This window comes from Solanum stenotomum, chromosome 4 (assembly GCF_019186545.1).
Source record: "Solanum stenotomum isolate F172 chromosome 4, ASM1918654v1, whole genome shotgun sequence".
Taxonomy (NCBI): Eukaryota; Viridiplantae; Streptophyta; class Magnoliopsida; order Solanales; family Solanaceae; genus Solanum; species Solanum stenotomum.
Genome location: NC_064285.1, coordinates 25,150,788 through 25,161,815, shown reverse-complemented (window position 1 = coordinate 25,161,815; position 11,028 = coordinate 25,150,788). Strand labels below are relative to the sequence as shown.

The window sequence follows — 11,028 nt, the reverse complement described above, 5'->3', positions numbered from 1 at the left end:
AGACAAATTTGCCATCACAGTGTTGCAATGATGGGGCATATCAATTGTAATCTCTTTAACCATCCCTTTCTTTTGTAGTAGTCCCTTCATAAATTTTGAATACCTCGACATTTGCAATAGACCATCAACCAATGGAATATTCACAGATAATTTGCTATGATTGATCTACAAACTTCTTGATAAGCTCATCTGCTTTCTTCTTAATTTTTCTTTTGAGGGTAAGGAGGGGGACACTTAGGCTCGTTGCATTTAGCAGATTTATTCTTTGTTTCTTCCTCAACATCAATTATGACTCTATGAGGATCAACCTCATTTTCTTCACAAATGTCTACTTTATCCTTCTTCAACAGCTCGTCATCAATCTCATTGCAGATAAGTACATTAGTTTGTACGTCATCATCAAATTTTTTTGTTAGTTTCTTACTTTGACATTACCTTAGGTCCTTCAAGCACTTTGCCACTCCTTGTAACTATTTTCATGCAATGTCCATCATTCTTAGGTTCAGAAGAGTGTTACTTGGGAGTGTACCTTTTGCTCTTGAATTCATTAGAGCCAATAGATTGTTTATTTGAGTCTATATATGCTTGATTGAAGTGCAGTAATAGCTAATGGCTTGATTCAAATTTTCAATATCGCTTGTGAGTTTCCTGACCCTATTGTTTGTATATTCAACTCTTTTTAGAACTCTATTTATATCTATTTAATATTGGAACATGCCGAATAACTTACACTTTCTTGGTTTTGGTTAGCATAGGATTTTTGGGGAGGCACATATGGATTTGAACTTCGATGGTTGTACCTATCATCTTCTCTATCTCTATCTTGCTCACACCATTGCCTTTCCCAGTCTCTATATTTACCATCTCGGTCTCTCCAACTTTGATTCGGCATTGGATGGTCCCTTGGTACCTCGGTCAAGAATAAGACCCTTGGTTCATCAAGTATCTAATATCCTCATCAAATGGGCGTAACTTCTTTTTCAAGCAGAGCTCGACGTTGTGCTCCAATGGCATTTACACTTTTAGTTCCCGCGCTCATCATGTGCTTTTCTAGGAGGTCAATGCTTGTCATCATATTAGCCATTTGTCATCTCGTGCCTCCTCTTTATTTCTCATCTCATTAGTCAATATTTAAACAACAACACTACAACCTTTCACCCTATTGTGAGTATACTATGCCATATTTATTTATGTCATTTGGTTAAGAGAGATTGTAGCGTGAGGATAGGTAAGTTCATGAAGGAACCGCCACCATCCAAGTTATTTAGTACTTCTTGATTCACTTCATCCAATGCTCGAAAAAAAATTGGAGTGAAACTTGCTCGAACAATCCATGGTTTAAGCATTCCAATAGCTTCTTTTTAAACCTCTATCACACTTCATGTATAGTTTCACCTAACATATTCTCAAAGTTGTTTATCTCATCCCTCAATTTCAACATCTTAGAGGGTGGATAAAATCTCTAGAGAAATACAGTCTTTAATTCCTTCCAAGTTGTGATTGACCCTTTGGGTAACTCTGAAAGCCATTGTGGTAGCATCTTCTATCAATAATAATGGAAATAACCGTAGTCAGACTTATTCTTGACTAATATTCCGCATTTTGAAAGGAAGACAAACTTCCACAAAATTCTTCAACTAGTGACTAACATCTCCATTACTTTACCTCTTAATAGCCCCTTCATTTGAATTAAATGAAGCATTGGACTTGTCATTTTAAATATGGAATCCGCTACCGCTGGTGGTAGGCAAATTACTCAGGCTACACCAAACTCCATGGGTGTTTTGTTCGCGGTAAATTCATTGCAAATACCGCATAACCAACACTTTCTTTGTCATATGCTTGGTCTATCTTGGCCAGTTTTAGAAAGAAATAACACATAACACGAAGTAACAAGAACACAAAATGCATACAAGTTCAAATTTACAAATCAACAAAAGATGATTGTTAACAATTCCCCGACAACAGTGTATTTTTTTTATAAATGCTCAACTATGTCATATATTTCAGGACATAGGCGATTATATGAAAAATAATTACCCAACTTATGAGGTCGGGATCGAATCACAAGAATTGATAGATAGGACACTTCCTCTATTGCTTTCACAGTTCTAAACAAAGTAACAAATTGTCTTTCAACAAATATATATAGAGAGAGAGACATAAGGGGGGGGGGGGGGGGGGGGGGGGGGGGTTTAGATAACAACTAAAATTCAATCAATATTAAGCATCAATAATAGGGAATCCACACAAATATTGTAACACCCCAAAAATTCTATGACTTAAGTTAGAGCCTCACCTTATGAATGATGTTTATAAACCTAAACTAATGTAATTTACTTGGTTTGGAAGAGTAAAAGTCTAAACATCAAGAAACGACCACGACGTCCGAAAACTAGAAAAGAATGTGTTCTAGTGTGTCCTTAGGTTTTGGGCAGGTTTGGGAGTGTCGTATGATGGTATAATCTTGTAAAAAGGGTTAAAATAGGTAAATATATGTTTATAGGGTCAAACCATTCGATTACGACACCCCGGGACCACCCTAAGGGGCCCCAAGGGGGACCCCAACCATGGCCAAGCAAGCTGCCAAGGCAGCTTGCAAATTGCTCTTGGAGGGAACAAGGGCGCGTCGCGGACTTGCTCCCCCAAGGATCAAAAAGTTTGTTCGCGATGCAGTCGTGTCGCGGACTCTACTGTCTCGAAATTTAATTCCAAATATCTTCAGGGAACAGCTCCGCGTCGCGGACTTGTTCCGCTATGATAATGCAGAAATTCAGAAATTTATTTTTACTCATTAAAGAGTCCATTTAAGTGAGGGGTATTTAGGGTACTTTAGGGGATGTGTATATAATGATTTTTAAGTCAATTTACCTCACTTTTATCACTCAAACACAAAACCTCAAAGATCTAAACCTAAAGCTCCTCCTTTTCTCTACTCTCTCTCTCTTCTCAAGAACTCCATTGAAGAAGATTGGAGATTCAAGAAGAAGATCAACTCTCCAAGGTTTCAACTCGGATTTTCGTGGTTAATTCGTCAATAAGGTATGGTTTCTTATCACTCTTGGGGTTCCTTTCCCCAAGAGGCCCCTTCAAGATGAATTTCAAAATCTCCAATTTCTAGGTTTCAATCCAAAAATGTGGGTCTTCTTTCTAAAGTGAAATTGATGTTATAAACTAACTTGGATTGGTGTTATATGAACAATTATGGATGAATTTATATTGTATTTGTGGTTTCTTGAAGAATTCCCCATGAGATCCATGTTTCTCCTTCTTTTCCTAATTATAAACCTAGTTTGTGTTGGATATCAATTGAAGGCTATGAATTGAATGTGATGTTATGTAATTCATGTTTGTATGATGATTCTACCCTAGGTTATGTATAATTTCTATGAAATTAGGATTGGGTCTTTGAATGAAGCCTTCAAGGCTATGAAGGGAATGTGTCAATTGCTTATATTGATGTTGATTATGTTATTACTTCATGAATTACCTTGTATTATGTATTGGTTATGAATTTCTTGGTAATTGAAGTATGGATGTCCCACGAAGGGAAAGAAGGTATGAAGGTTGGTTCTTCTTTTAACTCAAGTATGAAAGGTGAATTGCTTAGATTGTAATGATGCTATACCTAACGTGTTGTTGTGGTGTTGATGACCTAGTTTCCTCATCCTTAACCCTCTACACTTGAATTAGCTATGAAGTATGTATGTATATTATGGTATGATTGCTATATGATTGAAAGGTAGTTCTCAAGATTATAGTGTAATGTAAAGTGAAAGGTTTACTCACTTGCTAAGTGTCTCTAAAGTGAAAGGATTGTTACTCACTTATGAACACATATGAGCTATTATGGTAAGATGTCTACATAAGGGTCTATTAAAGGCTAATGTGAACTTGTGTGATGACTAAAGATGATTACTAAAGGGAATTAAATGCTTAGCACCGAAAGGGCATGTAAATGAGATGGGGGTCTCACGTTTAGTAAGTCCGACTCCCCACATGGGTTTACTCACGTTTAGCAAGTCCGGATTACCCACGGTATGTGTTGTCTCATGAGATGGAAACCCCCACGTTTAGTAAGTTAGGGTTTCTATAAGCAATCTCATTGACCCTTAACTATGTGCCCACATAGGACTTTAGCTTAGTGGATCCACCTAGATAGCTATGTACGAATGGTTACACCTTAGGCAAGTGTTAACCCTCTCTTTTTGGTGTGGGAGTAGAACACCGGATTCCATGTAGCTCTCATAGTCTATGTCGGTTATTGCAATATTTCCCTAATGTAAAAGTAAATGAAGGTATGAAAGGTGTGAACTCTTACTAGGGCTTTCTTAAGGGTTTCTACATAATGTAAGGGAGGGTATGGGACTTCTCTTGCACATTGCACTTGTGGGATCCTAAGGGATGGTTGTAGTAGTGTTATCTTATGATTATGATGATTACGACTTATGTATGTTGAAGCTGTGTTATGTATGATCATTATGAATATGGTAAGTTATGATGAAATATTATCTTATGAATGTATGCATGAAGTAGGTTGCTTAATGTGATACTTGGCTTCGAATAGGGTTATGGGGTTCTATTCTTTGCATTGTACTAGTATTGTTTGGGCTGTCTACATGTTGGGATAATATTATGTTGGTTTGGACTATGATACTTAATTTGTGTGCATATTAGATTTACTTGGCAAAAAGCATGTTTTGAATAAAATGTCCTTTTATGCATGTTTCAATTGTTTTTATGCATAGTAGCCATACTTAGTACGTGTGTCGTACTAACCCATATTTTCTCCCTTTTCCCCAAACATTTAGGTTCGGGTCGTTGAGGATTCAAGCTTACTTCTCAAGACACTTGGAGTTTCTTTCCCCAAGTTGGTGAGTCCTCAAGTCCGAGGACAACACCCTATGATCTAGCTTCTATGTTTAGTTCTTTGCTTATGTTGAAAGACATTGTTTTACTTTCCTATTACAAGACTTCTTATTGGTGTAAGGGCTAAGTCCCATTTTCGATACTTCTATGTCTAGATGGTGCATTGTGACGAAGTTAGATTCTATTTTTCATATATGAAGTGAAGTTGAACTTCCAAAGTAAAAGTTTTAAATTTTCCGTGATTTTATTCTATGATATATGCTATGAAGAAAGCTAAGGACTTGTATAAGACCTCTTCGAGGTCGAATACGCCGGTAATGACTAGGGAGTGCTCTCGGGTCGTTACAAATATGATCTAATAACTTTGGAAAGGACTAGGGGTGTGTGCATAAACATTAGGGGATTCAACTAGAATATAAAAACATTAACCGAAACAACATTGATTGATACATGAATAGCGCTTGGTCTAGGCATTGCTAGAGTAGATAGACTATTATGTGCTCATATCATTTAATATAAAATCACATGGCTATCCCATCCCTAGCTCAACCATATAGTATATTCAACAAGTCCTCACTATTTATTCTTATCCATCTTTGTTTTGCTTTTCCAAGCTAAAATGGTGTTAGAGAGCTCAATCAATGTTTACAACCACTAATTTTTAGATTAGAACTTCAAGACAACAATGGATTCATGTCATACAATCAATATTTGAGTCGATTAATGTGATATACTTCCCATCTAGCGCAGACACTCCTAGTAAAGGGTCTAGTTGCTCATAAAAGAAGAAATAGAGACAATACCCATGTAGGAAATCTACATTCCAAGCTTATTTCATAAGCAAAAACTAATTTCCAAGCCCAGATTGCTACAAATCTGAAGTTTCTATCTCGATAAGCTAAGAAGATTTTCTATACTCTATCAACATTTCTTTCAATAATTAGTGTCTTTCCTCTATATCCCTAATTGGAAAGATGATAATGGTACATAATTCCACAAATCCCTAATCTATCCTTGGAACATTCCAAAGGAAACACTATTTTCTATAGTTACATTTCTACCGTTTAGCTTCTGTCTTCAGACTTGCGTTGAACCAGCTGAATAGTGACCAAAGATTGTGGAGCGTCACTCGCCTCATCACTTAGACCCTCAGTTCTCATAGGAGCGCATGTGCTAGTACCGGTTAATTGATGATCAATCATTGTAGCATGTTGATTACACGCCACTACTAAGGCAACTTTGCTCCATTCAAACTGGCGTTTAGTTGGCAAGATAATTGTTGGTTCATATGGGATGGTGGTTTCATCACCGGTGTGCATCAGTGATTTTCGGCTTCAAATCCATCAGTAACGATAGGGTATATGTGAACCATTTATATAACGGTAAGAGTATATATGAGTCATTTTCACAACGAGCTATATGAATGACAAAATTGAAGAGTATGTCACGCCTTTTCTCTTTATTAAAAAGTATTGAGCCAAGTAATTTTTCCTTAAATGTCTCTATCTTGAAATCAATGGACTCCAAAAGATATTTTCACTAAAGCGTTGTAGTGGGATGGGTCCATGTCCCATGGCCCAATTAACACTAGTCTTATAATTTCCTCTCCCTTTTCTTCTATTTAAGAACCCCTTTACCACGAAACCCTTTCTCAAACCTTACCTTCTTCACTGATCGATAGCCATGAATCAGAGCATTGTAGCTCATCAAGTGCAGGACCATCGCTACAGAAACTACGATGTTTACTTCTATGGTGATAGTATCCTAATAATAGTTACTGCAGACCCAGAAATTGTCACTCATTGGATCACAGATGTAGAATTTGATGTCAGTTTCAGAGACGTCGTTGGACTTGACATTGAGTGGCGACCCAATTACGGCCAAACACAAAACCCAGTTGCAACTCTTCAGCTCTGCGTCGGTCATAGTTGTCTAATATTCCGACTCCTTCACTGTCACAGCCCGATTCCACAATCCCTCGTTACCTTCCTGGACACCTATACCTTTGCTGGGGTTGAAATCGAGGTTGATGTGGAAAAGTTGGAGCGAGATCATGGGCTTATTGTGAGCTATTCTGTGGATTTAAGAGAGTTGGCTGCTACTGCATATGAGGCGTTTGGGCTGGTGTATCAGATTAGGAAAAATGCTAGGCTAAAAGAGTTGTGTAGTGTTGTTTTATTAAAGGAGATGGTGAAGCCTGCTCATATAACTAGGAGCAGGTGGGATTATCGATTTCTGAATGAAGAACAAGTGGAATATGCTTGTATTGATGCTTTTGTTTATTTTGAGATTGAGAAACGCTTGAATACTTCTGGTTATGGTTGTAATTGGCTGTGAGAGAATACAAAAGACGTACGGACAACTTTGTTGGGGATTTGAAGATATATATAATTAAGTAGTAGTTATTAATCTTAAGTATTTACGCATATGCATGGATGATGGAACCTTAGCTTTTTTAATCTTATTTGTAATTTTTGTTATTAAGTTGTTTGTATTGGATTATTGTATTTTCGTCGATTTTTTTTTTCTGTTTTTGTGGTATTTAATTGAAGATGGTTGAAATGATTTACTTCTCTCGGCTCATTTTATGTGACACTTTTTAGATTTCAAGATTTAAACAAATCTATTTTTGACAGTATATTTTTTATATATCTTTTAAATATTTTGAATTATCAATTATTGCGACTTATAGTACTTTTTACGTAGTTTATAAATATATAAATTTCATTTCAAAAAAATTAAAGATTTCATTCACAAATTTTCAATCAAACTTAAACTATTTGATTCTCAAAAAATAAAAAATATCACATAAATTAGAACTGACGGAATATTTTGATGATTTGGTTTGTTGGGAGAATTCTAGTGGACGTACTATTTCTCTGCAAAATGCAGTGTGTCAGACAATTGATGGATTTTGTTCTATTCTATCCCTTAAAATATTAAATAAATTATTTTTTTGTTTAAAAATAAAATAAATGATTTCATTACCTTTTTCCTGGACTGGGTTATAAGAAGGCGAGCATTGAACCCATGGAATATGTTTTATTCTTTACGGTCTCTTAAAGCTATTTGTATTATCCACTTATTATTTGGTAGAATGTGTAGTATTATTTAAGGATTTTATTGGTAGAGTGTGTTAGAAAAATAATATTTATATTAGTAATATTATTGTGTATTAAGGTGTATATTGTTAATACATGAAAAATCATGATATAAATATTACAAAGATTTAGTGCATGCAATTGCATAACTAAAGATATAAACATCTCTCAAAATGTTTTTCATCATAATTATAAAGGATATTTTTATAAATATGTTTTTAAAATTATGTAATGTATATTATTTTTAATATATCAAACCAAACATTACATTAGAAATCTGACATAACTAATACAAACATGTAATATTACTAATACACTAAGGGGTCATTTAGTTGAGAACAAGCAAGCTATCACATGATTAATTATCCTGAAATTAGCTATTTTGAGATAATTTATCTAACCATGTATATCGGATAATTGATTCCATCAGTGTGATATAAATGGTCGGATAAGTTATCCAAACATAACAACCAAACAAGACGCAAAAATTTTATCCCATAACTATTTATTTTTAGCTCTCGCAAAACACTATTCTTAACAATCTGTTAAACAATTCCAGACACATGAATCCAGACATGGCAGTGTTTCACACTCTAAACTGTGTAAAACAATTGCAAATAATATTATTTTTTCCAACTTATGCACCTAAACTAATTAAAAACAAAAAAAAAAACAAAAAAAAATAGAGAAGGCACATCTTCCTCCTCTCGATGTTCCCCTCCCATGCAATTATCTTTTTCTGTCCACCATTCACATCATCTCGTTACCCCCACCCCCAGAGTGCGCTCTCTCTCTCTGTAACCCTCTTCATTTCTTCAGCCTTTTTCTTTACTTATACTGTGTTTGTTTATAAAAAAAAAAAATTGTTTAAGTATTAAATATTCTAACAAAGCAAAAATTAATTATTTTATTTCTACAAAAGTTTAATGTTATTTCTTGTACGTAATTGTCATAAATGATTATTAATGAAAAAAAGATGAAGGCAATAGGTAGGAAATTTTGAATAAGGGATTACTGTGGGTAGGATGATTTACTAACCACACTCCTACTATACCAGGGCTTTTAGCTTTTACTGAAAAGAAGAGATCACTTCCAGCTAGCTTTATTCTCTAACCATAACCAATGAATGATAGGTCGGCATAGGATAATTGAAAATGAATTCACTTTCAGTAATCAGAGGCAGGTCAGGGTACGACGGGCACACTAAAATAATCTAGGATGAATCTCCTCGATGGTTAGAAATAGAAAGAGTAAATACGACCAATGTAGTGTGTCAGAAGTTGATGGAATTTGTTCTATTTGTATTATCCACTTATTATTTCGTAGAATATGTGTAGTATTATTTTAGGATTTTTTTTTTTGGTAGAGTGTGTTAGAAAAATAATATTTATATTAGTTATATATTATTGTGTATTAAAGTGTATATATTAATATATGAAAAATTATAATATAAATATTATAAAGATTAAGTGCATACATTAGAATAATTAAAGATATCCATCATATTTTTATAAATATTTTTAAACAATTATAAAATGCATATTCTTTTTAGTATAACAAATTGAACATTACATTAGAAATAATTTGACATAATAAACATAAACATGTAATATTACTACACTGAACACTATTCTTAACAATTCCAGACATATGAATTCAAACATGGCTGTGTAAAACAATTGCAAATAATATTTTTTTCCTAACTTAGGCACCCTAAACTTTTTTTTAAAAAGGAAGGCACATCGTCCTCCTCCCAATGTTCCCCTCCCATGCAGTTATCTTTTTTCTATCTACCATTCACATCATCTCGTTAACCCTCTTCATTTCTTCTGCCTTTTTCTTTACTTATAAGGTGGTTTGGTTCGAATATGAGTTGTGATGGGATAAGTTATGTTGAGGTTATTTTTTATGGAGTGTTTGGTTTGTTGTATTCAAAATAATATACATTGCGCAAATCTTAAGAACAAGTTCTTTGTTTACAAAATTACCCTTCACTTTATTTAGTTTTTTTATATTTTGTTTGCAAACTTTAGTTATTCATTTTTAAAAATAAAACTTTCATTTTATTTAGCTTAAATATTACCATATATTTAAAAATATTTTTTTACTTATTTAGCTTAAAATAGAATTTTCTTGTTAAGTTCGTTAAAGTGAAAGAAGATTTATGAGAAAGATTTGACCGTTCGACAGCTACCATTGGAGAGCTTTTAAAATCAAAATATAAATAAACATAAGAATTAGTCAAATAAATTCAAAAATAAAATTATATTTATATAGTGTAATAATTTAATTGAAAAATATGAATAATTAACATAAAAATAACGAGTATTGAATATTATTATACATGATATTAAAAATAATGTAAATACACATAAATGTGAAAAATGATGTATAAAAAGGTTTAAAGGAATACATTTGTCATTTATCTATTTTATTTCAGGATTACTATACCACCCAATAGGAGGGATAACTTATCCCGGTACTAATTTCTAATCCTAGGATAAGTTATCCCAAGCTTTGCAACCAAACAAGGAAATAAAGGGTACTTAAAATTTATTCTGGGATTAACTCTCCTTATTCATTACGCCAAACGACCCCATATTGTATTTGTTTATAAAAAATTGATGTAAGTATTAAATATTCTAACGAAGCTCCATTATATTTATAAAAATAATACAAATTAATTATTTTATTTCGACAAAAGTTTATTGTTATTTCTTGTACATAATTGTGATAAATGATTATTAATGAAAAGAAAATGAAGGCAATAGGTAGGAGATTTTGAATAAGGATTGGTGTGTGTGGGATGATTTACTAACCACACTATTACTATACCAGGGCCTTTAGAAGAGATTACTTCCGGCTAGCTTATTTCTCTAACCCTAACCAATGAATGTTAGGACGCCTTAAGATAATTGAAAATAAATTCACTTTTAGCAATCTAAGGCAGGTCAAGGGCTGATGGGCCCACTGGAATTATCTAGGATGAATCTCCCCGATGGTTAGAAATAGAAAGAGTAAATACGATTTTCAATACTTTGCTTATGTGCAACTACAA

At 33.8% G+C, this 11,028-nt stretch overlaps 1 protein-coding gene across 1 annotated transcript; it reads left to right on the top strand.

Moving 5' to 3' along the window:
- Positions 1-6,552: 6,552 nt before the first annotated feature.
- On the top strand, positions 6,553-7,206 carry LOC125861889 (Werner Syndrome-like exonuclease). Its single transcript, XM_049541800.1, has one exon. It carries the CDS (start codon positions 6,553-6,555, stop codon positions 7,204-7,206), a length of 654 nt encoding a protein of 217 aa, XP_049397757.1.
- The last annotated feature ends 3,822 nt before the right edge of the window (positions 7,207-11,028 follow it).

Coding starts and splice junctions, on each gene's coding strand:
- LOC125861889 (XM_049541800.1), top strand. CDS start 6,553: ATGAATCAGAGCATTGTAGCTCATCAAGTGCAGGACCATCGCTACAGA.